The sequence below is a fragment of the Exserohilum turcica genome (genome assembly GCF_000359705.1).
Source record: "Exserohilum turcica Et28A unplaced genomic scaffold SETTUscaffold_1, whole genome shotgun sequence".
In the NCBI taxonomy this organism is placed as follows: domain Eukaryota; kingdom Fungi; phylum Ascomycota; class Dothideomycetes; order Pleosporales; family Pleosporaceae; genus Exserohilum; species Exserohilum turcicum.
This window is the reverse complement of record NW_007359914.1, coordinates 3,721,261-3,743,321: the sequence shown is the minus strand read 5'-3', so window position 1 is coordinate 3,743,321 and position 22,061 is coordinate 3,721,261. Positions and strand designations below refer to the sequence as shown.

Genomic DNA, 22,061 nt, shown 5'->3' with positions numbered 1-22,061 from the left:
CGGATCTCGCACGAAAATACTACCTGTGGCTGTTCATTCTTCGGACTTCGGCACCGGCACCGTACCCAGTTGGCAGACTACGAGTCACTTCTCGAGCAGCTGACACGATGGTTTCCACAAATGGGCGCGTATGGCGGCAGTGGCCTCCCCATGTGCGCCAATTATTCATGAAACCACACTTTAGGACTCCAAGATTCCAGGATGCGCCGTTGCGGGATGCTGCGGGACATCGGAGATGCGCAGGTCATCATCTTTTGCAGCCACACGCGCTCCGGCAGACGGATGGCTAAAGGCGTTGCGGACCGGATAACCGTCCCCACGCTTTCAATACAACCTTTCAGGCTGAAGAACCCCACACCGCCATTCGCTTAGCCCCACGCGGTGCGGCTCATTGTATTGCGAACCTTATATGAACTGTCAAGGGGCCGGTAAGCGGTCCTTGAAAGCCCCTCGTTCTTCTTTGTCGATATACACGCTGACGGGACCTCTGTTTTCGAGGTGTTTTCAGCCTTGCGTTCACCTGCGTCGTACCAGAAAAGTACTGACGAGCTTCGTTCGCTTTTAATGGTTCCAATTGATCAACCGCAAGTTTTGCTCTCGCGTTGTAGGCTGAATTTGCAGAAAAGTTGAGAGATCTGTCCTTGTCACACGTCCTCACCCTGCATCGTTTCTCACGATCCACTTGTCTTCTACAGTGTCACTGAACACAGTAAGCTATGCCTCCTACGCCACATCGACCCTTACAATTTATGTAACCAACCAGCCCTTTGCGGTAAAACAAGAACACCGTGGGCGCCATAGACACCAACCATGCCTGCACCATCAGCCATGCTACGGCCCACAGAGAATGGCGAGCGGTACGAGCTCACCAGTCCTACGGAAATGCCCAAAGCTGGTGCATTTCTTTGGAACCAGCGCATGATGATACAGGTTACTTGCCGTGGATTTGCGACCGCTCAGTTTATGCAGCCTGAGCCCGCCAAGTACGCCTACGCACCAAATCTTGAAGCCAAGACCTTTATGCAACCGGAGCAGAACTACTACGCTCATCATCCAGGCCGCTTCGTCTATATCAAAGATGAGGAAAGCGGCGAGCTTTTTGCGGCACCTTACGAGCCAGTAAGAGCAAAGCCTGATCGATTCACTTTTGATGTTGGCAAAAGCGACATCAGGTGGACTGTAGAGAAACTTGGCATTCGCGTTGAGATGGTCTTTCTTCTTCCTACAGATCACGTTGCTGAGTTATGGAGTATCAAAGTCACAAACATATCCGACCGTAAACGGAAGATTAGTGTCTACCCCTATTTTCCTTTTGGCTACATGTCCTGGATGAACCAAGAAGCAGAGTGGAATGAGAAGGTTGGAGGCGTTGTCGGAAGCTGCAAGACGCCGTATCAGAAAGCCGAAGACTACCCCAAAACAAAGTACCTCAAGGACAAGACGTATTTCCTATGCGAGACGAAACCAGTGGCCTGGGAAGCCAGACAAGAGTCTTTTGAGGGTGAGGGAGGATTACAATCACCGTCATCGATAATGGGTTCGCAGCTTACAAACAGCGATGCTCGTTACGAGACGCCAACTGCAGCCGTACAGTACCGGCCTGAACTAGACAAGGGCGAGAGCAAAGATTACAGGTTTCTGTTTGGTCCCGCGTACGACGAAGCCGAGATCATCGACATGCGCAGCAAGTACCTCAGTAAGACGGCCTTTGCCCAAGCCACGAAAGACTACGAAGACTATATCCAACGAGGTAGCGGCTGCCTCCGCCTAGAGACCCCGGACAAGAGCCTTGATAACCTAGTGAACAACTGGTTGCCACGTCAATTATACTACCACGGTGATGTGAACCGTCTTACAACTGATCCTCAGACCCGAAACTATCTGCAAGACAATATGGGAATGAGCTTCATAAAGCCAGAAGTTGCTCGAGCAGCCATTCTCACTGCAGTCGGCCAACAAGAAAAGAATGGTTCCATGCCGGATGGCATCCTGCTGGCCAAGGGCGCGGTCCTCAAATACATCAACCAAATCCCCCACACTGACCACTGTGTATGGCTTCCTATCGCTCTCGAAATCTACTTGAGCGAGACGGGAGACTACGAGGTTCTGGATGAAAAGGTCACAAGCATGTATGGCGATACATATACTGTTTTCGAACGTTTCAGCCGCGCTATGGATTGGCTTCTCTCTTCCAACGCACGCGATAACCGTGGCCTATCATATATCGCGCAAGGTGACTGGTGCGATCCCATGAACATGGTTGGTCCCAAAGGTGTCGGTGTATCTGGCTGGCTCACTGTAGCTACTGCTTATGCCGTGAACCTCTGGGCACAAGTCTGTGAGGACGCTGGCAAACCTGACATGGCAAAGAAGTACCGCACTGGGGCAGAACAGGTGAACAAGTCAGCCAATGAGCATCTCTGGGACGGCGACTGGTACGCACGCGGAATCACTGACGACAATGTCACGTTTGGCATCAAGGACGACAAAGAAGGACGTATCTGGCTGAACCCTCAAGCGTGGTCTATTCTTGGTGGTGCTGCCTCACAAGAGCAGATTGCAAAAATGCTACCACAGATTGACGAGCAGCTGGCGACACCCTACGGCGTGGTCATGTTTGGTCCTCCATTCACTGCCATGCGCGAAGACGTTGGCCGAGTGACGCAAAAGTATCCCGGACAGGGCGAGAACGGATCTGTATACAACCACGCCGCCGCTTTCTACGCTTGGGCACTCTACACCATCGGCGATGTCGACCGTGCATACACTACATTACGCGCTATGATCCCTGGTCCCGATGAAGAGGACTTAATCCGCCGCGGCCAGCTCCCCATCTTCATCCCCAACTACTACCGTGGCGGATACGGAATCAAGCATCTGGACCGTACCGCAGGACGCTCAAGTCAGCTTTTCAACACCGGTACTGTCAGCTGGGCATACAGATGTTTCATCGAGGGCCTATGTGGCCTGCGAGGTGTCAAAGACGGACTAAAGGTTGACCCGAAAATGCCAAGTGATTGGGATGACATGAAAGTCCGAAGAGAATTCCGAGGCGCGGTATTCGACGTAGAAATCAAGAGAGGAGGTTCAGAAAGCGTCAAAGTGACCGTTGACGGTAGTGGTATTACTGGAAATGTCATCACAAATGTTGAAAAGGGCCGCACGTACAAGGTACAAGTCGATGTTCCGAGGGCAGTCAAGACCAAACATGGGGTTTTGACGAATGGCCACTCGAGCAACGGGGCCAGATAGATACAAGGAAATAGAATGAGATTTGTTAGACTTTCGACAAGATGACTTGGACTGGCTATATGAATTGCTCATTACACTAACAGTATCAAGCGCTCACTCGTCTACTGACCGCGAAAAAAACATGCTGATGCTATTTTCCCACGCATGATCAGCAACTTCCTCAATGCTCAATCCCTTTAGCCCCGCAACCACAAGGGCTACTTTTTCGATATTACAGCTCTCATTTCTCTCCTTGACCATATCTCCGAGGCTGAACTTGTCCTTTTTCTTGCTTCCCCACGGCCACTTTGTCGCATTCTGCAGGTACGCCTTTGCAACCTCACTCGAGGGTTGGATTTCGCCCCACGGCGCATCCGTCTCAATGTGCAGCTTTACCAGCGGTATGCACCTAATCATTTCCAAGCTGTCTCTGTCTCTAAACGCAAAATTGTTGACGCTCACGTGCAGACCCATGGACACCAACTTTTGCATCTGCGCCGTGGTGCCCACAAAAGAATGCACCAGGCCAGACTGCAACGGGAGCTGGTCCCAGTACGACTCGAGGATCGAGATGAAATCGTCAAAGGCAGCGCGGCAGTGCAGGAAGAGCGGTAGTTTCCAGCCCGCACGCACAAGCATGTCGAGCTGGCGTTTGAAAACGCGGATCTGAGCTTCCTTGGGCGCCGCAGCCAGCTTGTCGTAGTCCAAGCCTAGTTCGCCAAATGCAGCCAGGAGCTGTGGTTCTTGCTGCATTACCTGTGAAATCGATTGGAGGAGCGCTTCATAGTATGGCTCGCCACCGTCATCCGCTTCAGCGGCGTGGTACGGATGCACGCCAATCGTGATCCGGCATTGCTTAGGGCGCCGGCGAGCAATGGCAATGTTGACTGGCACGTCGGAAGCATACATGCCGGTTAACATTACTTTGTCCACTCCCGCAACAGCGGCGCGGTCCAGCACGGCGTCGAAGTCTGGGTCGTGGTACTGCTTGCCACGGTAGGTTCCTGCGAACTCTTTGGCGGTTGCCGTCACGGCGACCTGCAGGATATATGAGCCATTTCTTGTTTTAGTGCTGACTTGTGCTGCTGGAGAGTAGAGGAGGAGATGATGGGGGAATTGGTGCATACGTCTGCATATCGGAGTTTTCGAACGGGCGCAGACGGTGCCTGGGTGGGGAATCCATCAAGGAGCGCATAAGCGGACATTGTTTTTTTATGGGAACAACTGCTGGAAAAGGTCTAGATGGGTTTGGATGTAGGCTGTGGTGTTTTAACCTATAGAATGCTGCACTGGTGGGTATCATTCGGAAGAAACTAAGTTGGGAATAGACTAGTGTGATGTGTAAGCAAGTGGGGTCCTGAATGGAAGTATCTTTTGAGTAAGTCTTGGGAGTTTCTAGTTGTTATTGAAAATTTGTTAGAGACCAGAATTGGCTGGTTATGGCTCATTTATTCCGGCAAAATCAACATATATTCAAGTAGTATACCTTGCTAAAACTCGAGCCGACTCGATCTTGACACGCATAAGATCTTCTTTTCGATGAGTATGTGTGTAGCAAAGTCTTGGATGAGACGAAAGAATCAATGGAGAGACACGTTGAGTGTTGCATCTGTTAAAAAAATTGAATATATAATCTAGGGTTACATTGATCAAATCTATCTCAAAATACAGGAAACCATATCAGTGCGGTCGCCTCAGCCAGGAATACAAAGTACAACTCTGAGATCTCAGGGTCAGTACTATACCCTCAAATCGATCAGAAGTGGTCTATCAAGGATTGATGTAAATGAGAGCACTTAGTGCCAGAGCCTTCTTATCTACCGAGCATCTAGAATGTTTGTGCACGCGCTGCGGTCAAGCAAAGATCAGCAGAGGCCAGTAAAGCAGCGCGGAGAAATCTGTGCAGAGGAATTATCACAAGCCGATATGGGTAAAGCGAGCTCCTTCATGATATGATATGAGTATTGCTAAGCCTAAATATTCTGGAAAAAATTACTCGAGTTGGTCGTCGTAATCGTGTTCAGCCGTTGGCTTGACCACCAACCCCCATCCCCTGCGCCAGACAGATACAAAGCCAACGTCCCAATACTTGCAAAGCAAAGATTTTGGTATCTGCCAAAACTCGCTGCGCACAGAGGATCTCGAAAAATCTCCTTATTCGTATAACTTTGGAATTACTATGGGTCACTTCAGCGACGGAGGCACCTCCGCGCTCGACACGGTATCATTGTTAGATTCCTTACAGCGCTTTGGGTTCTTTTTAATTCAAAAAGATAGCCTGTTTCGAGAGCTCAATCTATATTAAAATCATTGGCTTCTACGAATTGGCACGGTTGAGGAACTATCGCAGGCATACCGAGTTTGTGTTCATTCAGGAAGTTTAAATACAGGTACAGGTGCAGATGTGGGCTTCGTGTCCAACATCAGCTACGAACCTAGGTATAAGCTGCGCTTGATATTTCCCCTGAGATGTTGTTGAGGGGTTTACGCTTCTCTTACCAAGACACAGTTTAGTTTGGGTAGATCGTAATCCAAAAACACGTTTGAGTCAGTGTAGTCAGTGCTGTATCGATTTTATGTATCCCAATTTAGGTACCATGGTATATATTTCTGATGCGTTTAGACTTCTCCTACGTTATCTGAGTCTGTATCTTCACAATTAGATAAGTTTAGCAGTGTCTGCAGCGTCACCTAGCTGTCAAATGAACCCTGCAGTATAGGAAAAGAGCAGAAAATGAGGTATTCACTAAACGCGTTAGTACCAGTAGTCCTAGATTTGCATGATGGCTATATGATCATGAGATATTTATAGGCGCAGCGGCGATAGCGGCCGCTTGATTAGAGAGGCCGCTTCCCGCTTCCCTTGTTTCAACAAAGATGATATCAGTGACGGCCTAGCCGCTGATCTTTTCGATTTAGCACCGCCTTTAACATCATACAAGACACTCTTTATATATAAATTCAATCTTGATTCCTAGCTCCTTATGGGCTCTCTCCTTATAGCTTTGCTCTAGCTTCTGTAGCTGTTAATGCTAACCCTATCGCTGAAAAATACAAGACTCTAGAAGTGCCGAGCGAGCCTTAGAGTTTTTGATGGAGCATACTTTATAATGCATACGAGAAAGTATACATGATTGCTGGAGCAAAATATAGTATGCTTTTGCAACCTCTCACAACCTTTATCACAGCTATTTGGGGGGGAGCTGATCAAGTAGGCTGAGGTCAATAATTGCGTCAGCAATCTATTTTGTTCATTCTCTTTTATTAAAGTAAATCCATTGGCACAATTATTTGCTTGTTAGGTGCGTGAAGCAGTACTTCCGATCAACCTTAAAAAAGAATCCCCTAGTACATGCTATGGGGTAGACTACTTTACTAGTCTTGGAAACGCTTGTATTCTTTGAAAATCTGTTGATCCTTGATAATAACACTGAGGCAGCTAAGTTCTCTCATTTCAGATCCTTGCTTGAATTTGTTTGAAGTAACAGCCTCTTACGACCCCCACGAATTTACAGTATTGACACCACCGCTCCTAGATATTTCCAAGCTATTGGGTTGATCTGGACTCTTTGATCTGATATAGCCATCGGCATTGCTACTTTGGATATGAGCAAAGCCTTTTCCCTAACGGTAACTCATAACCTAGTCGATTTTCCAGGCAAGTTTCAACCCCACTAGTGGAATCGCGCTTTGCATCCTGCTGTTGAGTAGGTCATACACGAGGACTAATTTTGTTCATTCGGACACTCCCCGTTTCGCAAATATCCGGGGAAGCTGTCATTCCCCAAATACAGCTAAGATGTCAGCAGCTAGTTATGTAAAATATGATATCCCATGAGTTCTGGTTTTGCAAAAATTCGAAGTTTACATTTCGGGAAGATTTCATTTATCGATCATCTCCTGCACGAGAAGAACGACAGAAGCATAGACTTGATTTTGGATCCACTTGTTGGCGAGCTTCCGCACGTTGTCTGGAAGTGAATTGTGAAGCGGCGAACTATGTATAGCGGAGAAGGGAAAGCGTGGCATTCTGGGCAATGCTTATTCTAAGGCCGGCCTTCCCTGGATAGTCATATATAATAGCATTTGGATTTCGATCAGATGGAACTTGAGAGGTCTGGACAATGCTGTTTCCGTGTTTGTGATGGAGCGTGAGGCGTGAACCCATGCTATGAACTTTTCGCGCAAGGTAGAGAGCATAGGATGCGGAATGCAATAATTTCAGGAGACATTGCCAGTGCTGGTTATGTTGCTCAAGCTTTGGACGCAGCATATCTTGAGCGCGGCGTCACGCTACATAGTATGAGCTCCCCTTGTACGGCTATCACTAGAACGATGGAGGGCTTTGGGTGCTTGTCTGAGAATCAGACACTCTCCAATAACACGTAGTGCATGACAAGCTGACATGTGGGTCGGGAAACTGAGTCAATAAAAGCCCTGAATATTGCCTTGTTGTCTTTGGTCGCCCACGGCCTTCCCGCGGGGCCGAGCTGCGGCATATCTCTCGGAGTACTGCCGAGAGCAGCACTCTGCTATGGAAGATCGTGTGGATGAAACTTCATCACAACTCCGAGCGTGACAGTGGCAGAGTACTACCAGAGAGCTCGGGTATTCGCTATGGTCTCCTTCAAAGGCTGATATGTTGCATTGCGACCAGTGTCTTCGGACTGTTTCTACTAACCAGTGTGAATCCTGGTTTTGCGCCGTGCGTTAGACTCTGACTCGATCCCGTGTTGCTGACTGCCACCCGCTATTATTATCATTCCTTCCGCTTCTACCATTTGGGTACGGAGGTGACTGTCAAAAGTTGTTGCTAACAGAGACTCATTAAGTACTATCGAAAATACTGCTGAAGACTATAAATTATACTAAGTTTGTAAATCAAAGTCTTTAATGGAGTAATTTAGAGAAGGTATTAGCTATTAAAGGTTATACTTATAGTAATACGCTAACTCTATTTAGTTTTATTACTTACCTGCTGAAATATGAATAGAAAGTGTATTAAGAGAATTTGGTCCGATAGATCCGCGCCTTAGCAAGGACTTTTGACAGTCACCTCCGTATTGACCTGCAAAATGGCTGGATTGAATTAACGGAGACCTGATTTGGAAAGCCTTGGACATCGCCCTTCCCGTATACATTGATTACGACGCGGAAGAGCACTATGTACTGTTCATATCCATTATACAGTAGCTATCAGGGGTCAGAATATGACGGAATTCTCACTGACCCCCACAGACTAGCTTCCGCCACCTCCGCTCCATGTGAAGCTAATTGACGTGGGCGTTCATTAACAGAACTAAATTTAGTGCTCTCTCATGCCTCTATCTTCAAATCATTCTACCGAGAGATCATTGTGTATACCTAACCGAAGCATGGTACGAAGGGCGGAAGAAAAACCCCAGGATCGCCAGGCGGGACCGAGACAAGCTTGTCAGCACCCGCGTCGGCAACCACATTAAACAAATCCAAGACGTACTCACACTAACGGTGCGGGCAATCCTGCCTGCCTACTAAACTACACTAAAGCTAATCCTATATAGAGAAGCAGGGCTCCCCTTAGCGGATGAAGCACTTGACGAGGCCAAGTAGCGTTTCGCCCTAAGACTACAGACCGTTGACATAGGACACCCACTAGTCCGCCAAATTAAGATCCTAAAGATAGGATGAGGCTAGGGAGCTGGTAGACGCTAATAACCCTGCACTAAAGTATAGAGACTTAGACAACTCCTGCTAGCAGCACTAAGAACCGTCCTTAAAGCACTATATTTCTTAACAGACTATAGAACTAACCTAACTAAAGGCTAGACGAAAGAGGCGGCCACCTAGGAGTTTAAATAATAGTGGGCGGCACTTGATAGAACATACCTTATAGTCTTCTTAGACAGATTAGAATAAAGGGTTAAAGGAATAAAGAGAGTGACATACAGGTACGCTATATACTAAGCGCAAACGCTACTAGCGCACGGTAAAGGATCCCTACATAACTAATCTTATATATTTAACGCTAAGGTAGTGAGAGCTGCGAGAGCCCTCAAACACGCAGCTTAGGTCTCCGCACTAGGAAACAACATCTATATGTATATTAACAGCACGTTAGTAATTTAGTGCCTAAGAGGAGATGCCTTAGCAACTTCGCAATAGGCCTTCCTAGCTTGCTAGGACGTGATAGCCTAGCTCCTACAAGTACGGATATAGTAGGCCCCTAGCCACACTAGGGTTAAGGGCAACAAGATGGCAGACCGCCTCGCCAACTAAGAAGCTAAACGCCTATCGCTGCTGTATAGGCTAGCTAACAGACTAACAATTTCTAGATTAAGGTTGGAAAAGAAGTTAGAAGTTAGCAAGGCACACACGCGATGGTGGCACTAGAATAGCAAAAGACTCTTAAGCTAGTACTAGTAATGGGAGCTTAAATACCGCCCTAACTAAACCCCTAGGGAGCTTCACCTCCCCTAACAAACTTTTGCTAAACTAATCGCAGCGCGGACCTAATACGGAGACTTCGCGTAGTATTACTAAAAATTTTATTACAACGAAGCATAGCTGCACTATCTATGCAGCTAACTAAAGACGCCTAAGCATATTGTGCTATGCTGTAAGCTAATAAGCAGCTTTATAAACTAGCCTGCAAGACTAACTATAAGACTATAAACCTAGGACAACGCTATATAGTACCTTAAGGAACTAAGCAACTCCCCTAGTAACTTTGGCGTGTATCTTATCGTTACTAAAGCCCTATAGAATAGAATAGGGGGAACTAACACCCCCTACTAACCTAGCTAACGCTAATGTCTTAGCATTTCTGCATACGACTCCTGCAGCCTAAAGGCTATATAGGGTGTACTGCCTAGGAGGAGCCCTAGGGCCCCCTAAACAACACGCTCCTTATTCTTATTCTGCATCTACTTTTATATTTTCTATACCGCTCGCTTTAATTCTACTATATGTTCTCTTTTCTATATTTGCTATAACAAACTAATAGCTGAGTAAGCTATAACCTAAGTAGAGGCTATCTAACTAGCGGGATAGCAACTAATTGAAAACTACACCTTAGTGTATTTAGAATAGGTAAGACTAGGTAGTGCGTCACTACTGTAAGCCCTAGGCCTCACCCGTCCACATACCCCAAGGGAGGCTTTTAAGTAGGGACGTTAAACTTTACACATACATACATACATATTGTGTATACCTATACCTGCAGTCATGTAACCCCATCACTGTCGTCCATCTACAGTTTAGCCGTGTAGTATGCAATATCATCTCCATGCTTATGAGGACGTTTCGACCTAAGTAGCACCTCCATCTCGGCCTCCTAAGCTTGCCATACAGAGATAAGACCCTATCAGCACACGTGCCGTTTGTCGTGAGTTATGACCTCTTGCATGTAGGATAGGGTAAGATCGCTAGGATAGCTATGATCGCCTCCCCACTCCTGTCTTTAATCAGCTAGACTAGGACTGACAGGGCCGCTTCGGCAACTTTAATGTATCACATCCATGCGATAGTATTTCTATAGATATGAACACGGTATGGCCGTCTTGGATCAAGCTTCTTTCATCCGATTTCGTGACAACCTTCTCACACCTACTATCATGTCACAGTGAGAAGAAGATATGGCTCCGATTATTTCCTTCATCATTGGCTTACTGCTGGCCGTGAGGGCCTTTGCGGACCCGTTCGAGAAGCTCTTCAGTATCCCCGAGGGTATGTATAAGCACCACATCTCCTTTTGAAAATACCCTAGGCTGATGCTTGGTAGGATGGACACTTGAAGGCCCAGCTTCAGATGACCACTCGCTCAAGCTCCAAATTGCTCTTCGGCAGGGCGATGTAGAGGCATTTGAGAAGAGAGCACTAGATATCGCCACGCCCGGCCACCCACATTACGGGCAACACTTTCAGTCCTACGAGGAAATGAAGCGTATGCTCATGCCCAGGGATGACACGGTCTCTTTAGTATCTTCATGGCTCAAAACTTCCGGCATCGGGAATTTTGAATTGAATTCTGATTGGATGACTTTCACGACCACTGTTGGCGTTGCCAATAAGCTTCTCAATACCCACTTCTCTTGGTTCACCAGCAACGATGTTCCACCTCGCAAGATTATTCGTACGCTTGAATACTCTGTTCCGGATGAAGTAGCCAGCCACATCAACCTGATCCAACCTACTACTCGATTTGAGGCTTTTCGTACAGCTGGTCGGATCGTTCAAGCTATGGATCAAGTCAGTGGCGACGCACTCGTCCCCTCTGGACCTAGTGGTGTAACCAGGGTCAACTGCGACCAGAGCATTCTTCCCTACTGTTTGAAGGACCTGTACCAGGTATATTACACCCCCGACCCAAAGAGTGGAAGCAAAGTGGGATTTGCTTCTTTTCTCGGGCAAAACGCCCGATACAGGGACCTTGCTCAATTTGAGGATATTGTTTTACAAGGTGCCACCAGCCAAAATGTTACCAAGGTTCTGTTCAATGGCGCTATCAATGACCAAAGCTCTACAGCCGATAGTACCGAAGCCAACTTGGACGTGCAGTACATAGTTGATATGGCTCATCCCCTGCCGGTTACCGAGTATATCACTGACGGTCTGGGCCCCTTTATCCCGAACCCGTTTGAACCTAACCAATCCTACAACCAAGATGAGCCATACCTTGAGTTTCTCCACTCAATCCTTAAGCTACCTCAGGAGGATCTACCGCAGGTACTCTCCACCTCTTATGCTGAGAATGAGGAAAACGTGCCCAAGTCATATGCCTTGAGCGTGTGCAACCTCTATGCACAACTCGGCTCCCGCGGCGTCTCTGTTATCTTTGCTTCGGGAGACTTGGGACCAGGTGCCATATTTGAATCCAACGATGGAAAGAAGACTCCCAAGTTCCAGCCTATATACCCTGCAACATGTCCATGGGTTACCTCCGTCGGATCCACAACTTATCTCAACCAGACGGCCACCAGTTTCTCCTCTGGCGGTTTCTCCAATTACTGGGCGCGTCCATCTTATCAAGATCATGCAATTCATCAGTATCTCAAACACCTTGGCCAAAAGAACAGTCAATACTTCAACGCTTCTGGACGTGGCTCCCCCGATGTGTCAGCGCAAGGTATTAATTTCGTTGTTTATGACAAAGGTAAATGGACGTATCAATTCGGTACTTCAGCCTCCGCCCCTACCGTTGCTGGCATCATTGCTCTTCTCAACGACGCAAGATTGAGGGCTAAACAGGCTCCGCTGGGCTTTCTGAATCCTCTGTTATACGCACATCCTCATACACTAAACGATGTCGTGCTTGGCGGAAGCAAAGGATGTGACGGCACTCGGCCGTTTACCGGTGTGCCGAACGGTACTCCGGTTATCCCGTATGCGGGTTGGAATGCGACAGTTGGATAGGACCCCGTGTCGGGTTTGGGAACACCAAATTTCCCAAAGTTGCCCAAAAATTTCCAATGCGTGGCATTAGAATGAAGAAATGGGGTTTTAGTATAGAAAGCCTGTACGGCTGTAGAACATCAACGTACGTAGCATTCAACCTCCCTGAGAAACATGACCTGCGGCTCTCTCTATGTGAAATAAGTGAACAATTATAGAAGGCCTTGCTATCACGACATGCGTAGGTGGAGCTCTCCGCTAAATAGTCAGTATTTACTTCGACTCTTTCGGGAGTTGATTACAAAGATGTGTCGACTTTTCATTCTTACCTTTTCACCAGTTACCATTCCAGATGCTTTTCAGGCCTCAAATTCTCACTGTTGTTCTTTTGCACTCTATCTTGCCTTGCAAATGCAATGTTGTCCTGTTTCGTTTATTGCGTTTTTACGTAAGGTACGTGGATTAACGATGGATGAATTTTAATGGTCGTACGCAACAAGCTAGATACACCCTGATCTGCACCTCTCTTTAGTCTCACTGCCAACCATTCCTTGTGTATAATTTAATCATTAGAGATTGAAAAACTTCCATAACACGCAGAGAGATCTGTAACGTGGTTTATTTCATTACGGATTAGTGGTGGATTGAAGTCGATGGACTCGACTGCACAACGCATCACAACGTCTAAATTGTCAAGAGCATTCTCAAAACGAGATGGTATTGTGTCATGGAAGAATATTCGTACACGAATGCCGCATTTGTTGCTGTGTATCGCATAGCGACAAATAGAGTGATGAGAACTAAGACAGACAGATGTATGATGAGACTAGTCATGTCAAAGTTACCAGCCAAGGTCTGTTCCGACCGGTATGCCAAGAACACCCTTGTTAACAATGAGGTGATGCGACAGCTTGTTGAGAAGCCGGAGCGAACTCGATCGTCACATCCGTCAGCAAGATTTTGGAAGACCTAACAGCACCAGTGTATGTAATCACGTGCGTAATGTGGATTGTGCTACGTAATCAACGCACGGACCACTCCTTTCCTAAAATGGCGTAGAAGGTTCGAGAAGCAGCACGAAGGTACGCGCACCTTCATGACAAACGTGGAAGGATGAGCAACCACCACGAACCATCTACAGTATTCCAGAGTCATCTTCACTTTAGCAATCCAAGTGGTGCATTGCTGCCTTGATCAGCCTTACAATGTCTATAAAGAGAGAAGTTGCGACCCTCTTTGGGTTCATCATCAGATCCAAAAACAAACACCAGCAACTCCACAGATCCACAATCTACCATCACAGCTAGCTTCAGATCCAACAATCTACTTATTCTATCATTAAAAACTCTCCACAAATCTCACCTAACACAACAACTATACCAACCATGGCATTCGTCCTTACACCTAGTTTTGCACCCGCCTACCAGGCACCGCAGCACAACCCTTTCGGCTTCTGTGCCCCAGTAGTACGGTCTCCACATGGCTATCGCGTTTCACGACCTCAGCCTCGCCGCCCACAGTACCCACAATACAACTTCTTCAGTCAGGTCAATGACTTGCTGAGTGAGATTGACCGCGAGGCACGACGCCAGGCCCAGCTCGAGGCTCACCGCGAAGCACAGCGCGAGGCCTACCGCCAAAGGATGCTGCAAAGAAAGCGTGCACTTCGCGCTAATTTCAGTGTAAACCCAATCGAACAGGGCTGGCAAGTAGAGGGAGATATTCAGGGCTTCGACTCGCAAAACCTTGCCATCGAAGTCACCGACGAGCACACCTTGAAGATTTCCGGAAACACGCAATGGCAGTCGGAGAAGCCACAGACCCAGACAGAGTTGCCTCAGACCGAAGCTCCACAAGTTGCTGCTCTTCCGCCTGCTGGTGAGGAGTCCAACGAAAAGGCCGCCGAAATAACGCAAAACGAGCCAGAAGCCGAGACTACTGGAGTCGAGACTACTGAAGCCGAGGCTATCGAAGCAGAGAGCACGACTGCTGGTGTAGCCACTCCAGACAGCGACACTGCTTCGCACAAGTCGTACCAACCCACTGTTGAAGACGACTTTGAGGATCTCGGCGCTGATTTCCCATCATCGAGGCCTTCCACACCATCATCGGAGCCGACCGAGCCCAAAGAGCCAAAGGGCAAGGAAAAGGCAGTCGAAGAGCCCGTAGCTGCTGAGAGCGCTGTGGTACACCAGCCACAACAAGTCGAGCAAACGCAGCAGCAGCCGCAACCTGAGGAGCAACGTGTTCATGGATCGTTTGAACGCTCATTCAAATTCCCCAGCCGCATCGACGTTGCAAATGTAAGCGCCAGCTTCAAGAATGGCATGCTGAGGGTCACTGTTCCAAGGGCACAGGCCCCACAGGTTAGGAAGATCACCATCCAATAGGATAGTGGTGATCAGGAAGAGGAACGACGATGGAGCAGCAAATGCATGATTCAGGCGTCTGGATGGTAATGAGTGGGTAGCATATGCATGGATTTTGTTTCTGCAAGGGATTTGTACGATCTGGTACGTGATGGTTGATTATGAGTAGTAAATGGATGATTTGCAATTTTACGTTGACTGCTCCACACTTTCTTGAGTGAATGTGCATAAATTTCTACGAAGAATTAATCAATGACCTCGCAAAGAAAAATAATCTGATGTATGCTTCTGACTCGGAGTATCTCTTTGTCCGCAGCAAAACGAATACGACACCAATAAAAAACGCACTATGTGTAACATCACATCCAGAAGAAATCGGCACAGACACAATTACATTGTCTCCATAGTATGTAGCTTCTCACGATATCCAGTAAAACATAACAATACAAAAACTTCCCATCTATCCTACCACGAAGATCTTCAACCCCAAACACTGATCCCTGAAAAACACCAGTAGCAGCATCATACGTCTTAGTCACGCCCTTCATCTTCCGCACATTTTGCGCCCCATATCTAGTAAAGCAGGTCCAGCATAAGATCCAACGTAATTCAGATACGGGAACTCGTGGTTTGTGAGCCCCGATACTCTGGGGATATTAATTGCAAAGCTAACGAGTGCTTTGAATTGGTTCTTCGATTGTAGATTGCGGGATACGCGACCAGACTGCCGTATATGCTGTTGTACTCGACGGTGCTGAATGTGACGCTCGTGACGATGCTGAAGTTTCTAGAGCCGTCTTTGAGGACGGTGGAAAGATCGGTAATGGGGAGGAGGGTTTGGACACAATTACAATGGCGCCGTTGGCTAGGGTGGCCTGGAATCCGAGTGTGTTATTACAGAAGAAGCTGCGGCTGGGTGAAAAGGAGGATATCCCGTCTCCCAGTGCGAGGCCCGCCGACTCCAACGCTCGAGGAGCATTCGCCGGGAAACATGGCGCCGGGGTCTCGAGGACAGTGTAGACTTCGTTTTATGTTGCGACGGGCCCTGAATCCCACGGAAGCGCTCTCAGCGTTGTACGAGACGGTGTTGAGGTACTTCAAGTCGAGCGTGACGCCGTCCTCCATGTTGGACGTACCCACATACGGGACATGTCCTGCACTGCGAATAGCAAACTTGCATTTCGTGAGAAAGCCCTGCCGGGGTGAGTGTTTTGACGGCTCGCACGACTTCATTTGCGTTTCGGGGTTGCACTATGCAGTTGGGGTGGTGAGGATTTGCTGCGTGACGTCAAAGTACCACGCCTTCGCGAGCCTCGTACGCTGCCTGCCCGGGAAACAATAACCGGGGTTTCAGCAAGGGTCTGGCAAGGGAGACGTACAGGGTATACGTGTTTTAGCCCGGTGATGTTCCGTCGAAGAAGCAACGTACGCTGTAGTAGGTAGTCTGCGTGTGCTAGTGGAATCGCAGATGCAGCTGCAAGCAGAACAGCAAGCCAGCGAGGCATTACTCTGAGCAACAGAGTTTGAAGTCCAACAGGGAGCCTGGCTAGCAGAGCGCGATTGGCATCTTATTTCAAGCCACTGCATATCGTACGCGTTGTTTTGTCCACTCTAGAGTCCTCGGCGGCGCGTGTCGTGGAAAAGGCGCGATATCTGGCCACTGAGGACTGGCCAGCAATGCAACGAGGCGTATTCTGCAATGCAGCTTGAAAAGGGCCGTCTTGGAGGATCAAGCAAAAAGCATAGAAAAACATAATACGGGGAATAAATGCGCTGGCGCTTACTGACAGGTGGAATGCCGATTGCAGCTGGATTTTGAATCTACCGGACTGATGGGTGCCATGCCGCTCAGAATGCAGGAGAGAGCCAGAAACCAGGTATGTTGCTTTTTCTTTTCATACGATTCTTGTCAATGGGTTGTGTGGTGTTTGAGTGATGGGATGAAGGTCAAGCCATGTGAATTGGCTGTTCAGTTTGATAGAGAATGGAACGTTTTCGAGTGCGGCGCCGGTGGACAAATGTAGACACGGTCGTTCAGGAGTTGCAATAGCGTGTCTTGCATTTTCAGACAAGAAATATTTGCCACTCTCGATGCTGACACTGACGTTTATGGGTTGCTAATTGACATGTATTTTAAAAGGCAAAACTTTTTACGTGAAGAGAAGGATTTGTCTGATAAGCGAAGAGTGAGTGTAGAGGCGTGGTGGCGCATTCCATCCTAGCGTCTAGTAGCTAAACTTCATACCACCATTGGCGCACATGACGCTTCCTGTTGTCCATCCAGCCTCGGGCAGGCAGAGCATACCAACGATGCCAGCAATTTCTTCGCTGTAGCCTGGCCTTCCTCCAGCATTCTGAGAAGCCTCGTAGATTCTCTCGGGGTCAATACCCTTTCTTGTTGCGGCCAAGGGAGTGTTCTCGATGAAAGGCTTGTTCAGCGCAATAAAAGCGTCGTCGTTGCTCCAGTACATGTCTGTCGCCACAGGACCGGGGTTGATGGCGTTGACAGTGCATCGCTCGGCCAACTCACGAGACCACGTTCGCGTCATGCTTTCGAGCGCCGCCTTTGTCGCACCGTAGATTGACTGGCCCTTGTATCCTAGCGAGGAGCTGACAGACGACAGGTTGACGATGCGACCGGAGCGGTCGTTGGGCAGATACGGGATCGCGGCTTGGACAAGAAGCAGCGGGCCTCGCACGTTGACGTTGAACTGCCTGGCAAAGTCCTCGCAGTCGACATTCTCAACATAGTTGTTGCCGGCGACACCAGCGTTGTTGATGATGATGTCGAGCTGGAACTTGCCGGTTTTCGGGTGCTGGAAGTTGTTCTTGGCGACCTCTACGAGGTGCTTGGGGCCGTTTTCCGAGCCCATGCTTGCTTGCACGGTGATGGCCTTGACGCCATAGTCGTTTTGCAGCTCGTCGGCGAGATTTTGCGCGGCCTGGGCAGACGAGTCGGACGTGTAGTTTATGACGACATTGCAGCCCTTGGAGGCGAGGTTGCGGGCGATCTCGAGGCCAATTCCTGCAAGCATTGGTCTGTGGACGGGCAAGCGCGGGAGCGATGCGTACCTCTCGAGGCCCCCGTGACAATGGCGGTCCTGCCCTCGAGGATGCGCTGGCCCGACGCACTCAGGTTGGTCGAGGCGGTTCGCGTGTGGGCAGGTCTGGCGTCCATTTCGAGTATGGCGGAAGAGAGCGGCCGTGGATGTTGAATGCGCGATTGCGTGGGCGATTGCGTTGGCGCAGGCTGGGAGCGCGTTGTTGATGGCGGGGTTTTATAGAGGATGCGGGGTTGTGGAGACGGCTGGGTGGCCAGGCCATCGGTGGTTGTGCCGTACCATGGCGAGGGCTTTGCGCGGGCAATGGCCGACCACGACGAGAAAAGGGCTGGGGCGCAGGCAAAAAAGAAGGCTCGTCAGTTTGCGGGCGTGGGCGTGTCCCTGGAGGGGAATCGAAGGCGGTGCTGTGTGGTGCGGGCGCGGGCGTGGGTGCGTGGTGATCGTCAGGGTCCTGGGAAGCTAGCAGACGATAAGATAAATGGCTGCTGACGGAGGGGCGCGGGCGCGGGCGAGGGCGAGGGCGGATGGTCAAGGAAGGGCGAGGGCGCCGATTCGCGCCCGTCTCCGAAGCTACAGACAATCCACCAGCATGCCCATACCAATACATATTACCCGACATGGACGGGGCCGGGCCATGCCGAATATGCAGCCTCAGCAAATTCTCGCTGCTGCTTGGAGCTACAGAAACCCCGAGTAGTAACACCGGCCAGCCTTTATCTCGCACTGCTGCTGCGCGCGCAGACGCGCTAACGCCGACGGCTCTGGCCCAGCTGCCACCCATGTCGGCTCCAATGGCAAAATTCGCCGCAGCCGACGAGCTGCGTGGCTGGATAGACGCGAGTCCGCTGGCAATTTCCTGATGCGTTCCGGTGAAACTGCCCGGGGAGTATTCTGGTCGGAGATGGGTGCAATAATGCAGCGGGAGGGCGGCCAAGACCGTGCTGCACCCTGTCCTGGTGCTGGTGCCGCCGGCGGCGAGGGCGGTGTGAGGGGTCTTTGATCGGCGCAAAGCTAGTGCCAACCCCGCGACGCCAGCGCTGCATGCGCCAGCAAAATCCATAAAGCACACCATCCGCTATACTTGCTGCCTCGCATCTCCACCCCGCCTCCCTTTATATTCTCCCCTCCCCTCCCCTCTCGGTCTTCTCTCTCCATCCCACTTTCCCCCCCTTCTTCCTCTCCCACACACATTCGTCCGCATCGGACAAGCACATCACAATGGTACAGTCATCAGTACTCGGTTTCCCCCGCATGGGTGCGGACCGTGAGCTCAAGAAGGCCAACGAGGCCTACTGGGCCGACAAGCTCTCCCGCGACGACCTGCTCAAGGAGGGCAAGCGTCTGCGAGCAGAGCACTGGAAGATCCAGAAGGACGCTGGCGTCGACATCATCCCCAGCAACGACTTTGCCTTCTACGACCACCTCCTCGACCACATCCAGCTCTTCAACGTACGTGTACCCCGCCCTAGGCTCAATTGGTTTCTCTGCTGACGATTCTCAGGCCATCCCAGAGCGCTACTCCAAGCACGGCCTGCACAAGCTCGATGAGTACTTCGCCATGGGCCGTGGCCACCAAAAGGAGGGCGTCGACGTGCCCAGTCTGGTAGGTTGCACCACGCTGTCGGTCATCATGGGCAATGGCTAACCCACATGCAGGAAATGGTCAAGTGGTTCGACTCCAACTACCACTACGTCAAGCCCACCCTCCAGGACAACCAGACGTTCAAGCTTGCCGAGAACCCCAAGCCTGTCGTTGAGTTCCTCGAGGCCAAGGAGGCTGGCATCGTCACCCGCCCCGTCCTCGTCGGTCCCGTCTCCTTCCTCGCTCTGGGTAAGGCCGACCGTGGCCAGTCTGTCGACCCCATCTCCCTCCTCGACAAGCTGCTGCCCGTATACGTTGAGCTCCTCCAGAAGCTGAAGGAGGCTGGTGCCGAGAGCGTCCAGATTGACGAGCCTGTCCTCGTCTACGACCTGCCCCAGAAGGTCAAGGATGCCTTCAAGCCCGCATATGAGAAGCTTGTTAGCAGCAGCCTGCCCAAGATCACCCTGGCCACCTACTTCGGTGACGTTGTCCACAACTTCGATGTCTTCCCCAGCCTCCAGGGTGTTGCTGGCATCCACGTCGACCTGGTCAGGAACCCTGAGCAGCTCGAGAGCGTCATCAGCAAGCTCGGCCCCAACCAGATCTTCTCTGCCGGTGTTGTCAACGGCCGCAACATCTGGAAGACCAACTTCAAGAACGCCATTGAGCTTGTTGAGACTGCTGTCCAGAAGCTTGGCAAGGACCGTGTCGTCGTCGCCACCTCCAGCTCCCTTCTCCACACCCCCCACTCTCTCGACAGCGAGAAGAAGCTGCCCGAGGAGGTCAAGGACTGGTTCTCCTTCGCCGTCCAAAAGGTCTCTGAGGTTGTTGTCATCGCCAAGGCTGTCACCGAGGGCCCTGCCTCTGTCCGTGAGGCCCTCGAGGCCAATGCCAAGTCGATGCAGTCCCGCGCCTCATCTGAGCGCACCAACAACAAGGCTGTCAAGGACCGCCAGGCTAGCGTCACGCCCGAGCAGCACGAGCGCAAGTCGGCCTTCCCTGAGCGATATGCTCAGCAGAAGAAGCACCTCAACCTCCCTCTCTTCCCCACTACTACCATCGGCTCCTTCCCTCAGACCAAGGAGATCCGTATCCAGCGTAACAAGTTCACCAAGGGTGAGATTACCGCTGAGGAGTACGAGAAGTTCATTGAGAAGGAGATTGAGGAGACTGTCAAGATCCAGGACGAGCTCGACCTTGACGTCTTCGTCCACGGTGAGCCGGAGCGTAACGACATGGTGCAGTACTTTGGTGAGCGCCTTGACGGTTACGTCTTCACCACCAAGGGTTGGGTCCAGTCGTACGGATCCCGCTGCGTCCGTCCTCCGATCATTGTCGGAGACATCTCGCGCCCTGCCCCCATGACCGTCAAGGAGTCCAAGTACGCCGCTTCGGTGTCCAAGAAGCCGATGAAGGGTATGCTTACTGGACCCATCACTTGCCTCCGATGGTCTTTCCCCCGTGACGATGTCCACCAGTCTGTGCAGGCTCAGCAGCTTGCTCTCGCCCTCCGCGACGAGGTTCTTGACCTCGAGGCTGCTGGCATCTACGTCATCCAGGTCGACGAGCCCGCCCTCCGTGAAGGTCTTCCCCTCCGTGCTGGCACTGAGCGTGAGAAGTACCTCTCTTGGGCCGTCGACTCATTCAAGCTTGCTTGCGCCGGTGTCCAGGACTCGACTCAGATCCACTCGCACTTCTGCTACTCCGAGTTCCAGGACTTCTTCCACGCCATTGCCGCGCTCGACGCCGACGTTCTCTCGATTGAGAACAGCAAGAGCGACGCCAAGCTTCTCAAGGTGTTCGAGGACAAGGCATACCCGCGCCACATTGGCCCTGGTGTGTACGACATCCACTCGCCGCGTGTCCCCTCTGAGCAGGAGATCAAGGACCGCCTCTCTGAGATGCTTACCTACCTCAAGCCCGAGCAGCTCTGGGTCAACCCCGACTGCGGCTTGAAGACTCGCCAGTGGAAGGAGACCAAGGCCGCGCTGATCAACATGGTCAACGCCGCCAAGTTCTACCGCGAGAAGCACTCTGCTTGAATTTCTTGTGCCATTTGGCAACCCTTTGTGGCTGTGTTTCATCAACACAGCCAGTGAGGCAGCATATCAACATGCTGCCGTGTAATGTGTGTAATGACTTATTATGATACCCAAAAGTTCAACCTGCATCATGGGTCGTGGGGCGGTGCAAAAAGGAAGTAGATCGTGTGTATGGACGATCTCAACATCGGCGTTCATCACAATCAGCAAATTGGCTGACTCTGGCGTTTTGATTTCACAGGGACTTTTCTGCGGCATGAGTCGCATGGTCGATTGACCCAGTCAGATGTATGCATATTCAAAATAGAGAGCATCGTCTTGTACGAGCTGAATGACAAAGACATTGGCGCGTGCATGAAACATGACCATGGAGCTCAAGTGATGTGTGATGTGTGAAGTTTAT

The 22,061-nt window shown here is 50.2% G+C and overlaps 7 protein-coding genes across 7 annotated transcripts; 4 read left to right on the top strand and 3 right to left on the bottom strand.

Moving 5' to 3' along the window:
• Positions 1 to 828: 828 nt before the first annotated feature.
• On the top strand, positions 829 to 3,271 carry SETTUDRAFT_153234 (glycoside hydrolase family 94 protein; the record flags this gene model as incomplete). Its single annotated transcript, XM_008022945.1, has 2 exons — positions 829 to 3,192; positions 3,260 to 3,271. The coding sequence occupies 2 exons, from the start codon at positions 829 to 831 to the stop codon at positions 3,269 to 3,271; spliced, it is 2,376 nt and encodes a 791-aa protein (XP_008021136.1).
• A 74-nt stretch (positions 3,272 to 3,345) lies between these two features.
• SETTUDRAFT_153233 (uncharacterized protein) lies at positions 3,346 to 4,436 on the bottom strand (the record flags this gene model as incomplete). The annotated part of the gene is made up of 2 exons (XM_008022944.1): positions 3,346 to 4,269; positions 4,359 to 4,436. The coding sequence occupies 2 exons, from the start codon at positions 4,434 to 4,436 to the stop codon at positions 3,346 to 3,348; spliced, it is 1,002 nt and encodes a 333-aa protein (XP_008021135.1).
• Positions 4,437 to 10,847: 6,411 nt separating this feature from the next.
• Positions 10,848 to 12,624, top strand: SETTUDRAFT_18922 (uncharacterized protein; the record flags this gene model as incomplete). Its single annotated transcript, XM_008021954.1, has 2 exons — positions 10,848 to 10,938; positions 10,994 to 12,624. 2 exons carry the CDS (start codon positions 10,848 to 10,850, stop codon positions 12,622 to 12,624), a joined length of 1,722 nt encoding a protein of 573 aa, XP_008020145.1.
• Positions 12,625 to 13,857: 1,233 nt separating this feature from the next.
• SETTUDRAFT_162704 (uncharacterized protein) lies at positions 13,858 to 15,229 on the top strand. Its single transcript, XM_008022943.1, has one exon. The coding sequence runs from the start codon at positions 13,989 to 13,991 to the stop codon at positions 14,991 to 14,993; it is 1,005 nt and encodes a 334-aa protein (XP_008021134.1). The 5' UTR covers positions 13,858 to 13,988; the 3' UTR covers positions 14,994 to 15,229.
• Positions 15,230 to 15,581: 352 nt separating this feature from the next.
• SETTUDRAFT_18920 (uncharacterized protein) lies at positions 15,582 to 16,097 on the bottom strand (the record flags this gene model as incomplete). The annotated part of the gene is made up of 2 exons (XM_008021953.1): positions 15,582 to 15,759; positions 15,871 to 16,097. The coding sequence occupies 2 exons, from the start codon at positions 16,095 to 16,097 to the stop codon at positions 15,582 to 15,584; spliced, it is 405 nt and encodes a 134-aa protein (XP_008020144.1).
• Positions 16,098 to 16,954: 857 nt separating this feature from the next.
• On the bottom strand, positions 16,955 to 18,194 carry SETTUDRAFT_162702 (uncharacterized protein). Its single transcript, XM_008022942.1, has 2 exons — positions 18,045 to 18,194; positions 16,955 to 17,997 (listed from the first exon to the last, which is right to left on the bottom strand). The coding sequence occupies exons 1-2, from the start codon at positions 18,148 to 18,150 to the stop codon at positions 17,198 to 17,200; spliced, it is 906 nt and encodes a 301-aa protein (XP_008021133.1). The 5' UTR covers positions 18,151 to 18,194; the 3' UTR covers positions 16,955 to 17,197.
• Positions 18,195 to 19,194: 1,000 nt separating this feature from the next.
• SETTUDRAFT_162701 (uncharacterized protein) lies at positions 19,195 to 22,011 on the top strand. Its single transcript, XM_008022941.1, has 3 exons — positions 19,195 to 19,483; positions 19,536 to 19,637; positions 19,691 to 22,011. Exons 1-3 carry the CDS (start codon positions 19,253 to 19,255, stop codon positions 21,656 to 21,658), a joined length of 2,301 nt encoding a protein of 766 aa, XP_008021132.1. The 5' UTR covers positions 19,195 to 19,252; the 3' UTR covers positions 21,659 to 22,011.
• The last annotated feature ends 50 nt before the right edge of the window (positions 22,012 to 22,061 follow it).

Bases quoted from the DNA above. Each gene is read 5' to 3' on its own strand.
- SETTUDRAFT_162704 (XM_008022943.1), top strand. From the start codon at position 13,989: ATGGCATTCGTCCTTACACCTAGTTTTGCACCCGCCTACCAGGCACCG.
- SETTUDRAFT_162701 (XM_008022941.1), top strand. From the start codon at position 19,253: ATGGTACAGTCATCAGTACTCGGTTTCCCCCGCATGGGTGCGGACCGT. The intron at 19,484-19,535 runs GTACGTGTACCC...GACGATTCTCAG, and splicing joins ACCACATCCAGCTCTTCAAC to GCCATCCCAGAGCGCTACTC. The intron at 19,638-19,690 runs GTAGGTTGCACC...ACCCACATGCAG, and splicing joins GCGTCGACGTGCCCAGTCTG to GAAATGGTCAAGTGGTTCGA.
- SETTUDRAFT_162702 (XM_008022942.1), bottom strand. From the start codon at position 18,150: ATGGACGCCAGACCTGCCCACACGCGAACCGCCTCGACCAACCTGAGT. The intron at 17,998-18,044 runs GTACGCATCGCT...CAATGCTTGCAG, and splicing joins TGTCACGGGGGCCTCGAGAG to GAATTGGCCTCGAGATCGCC.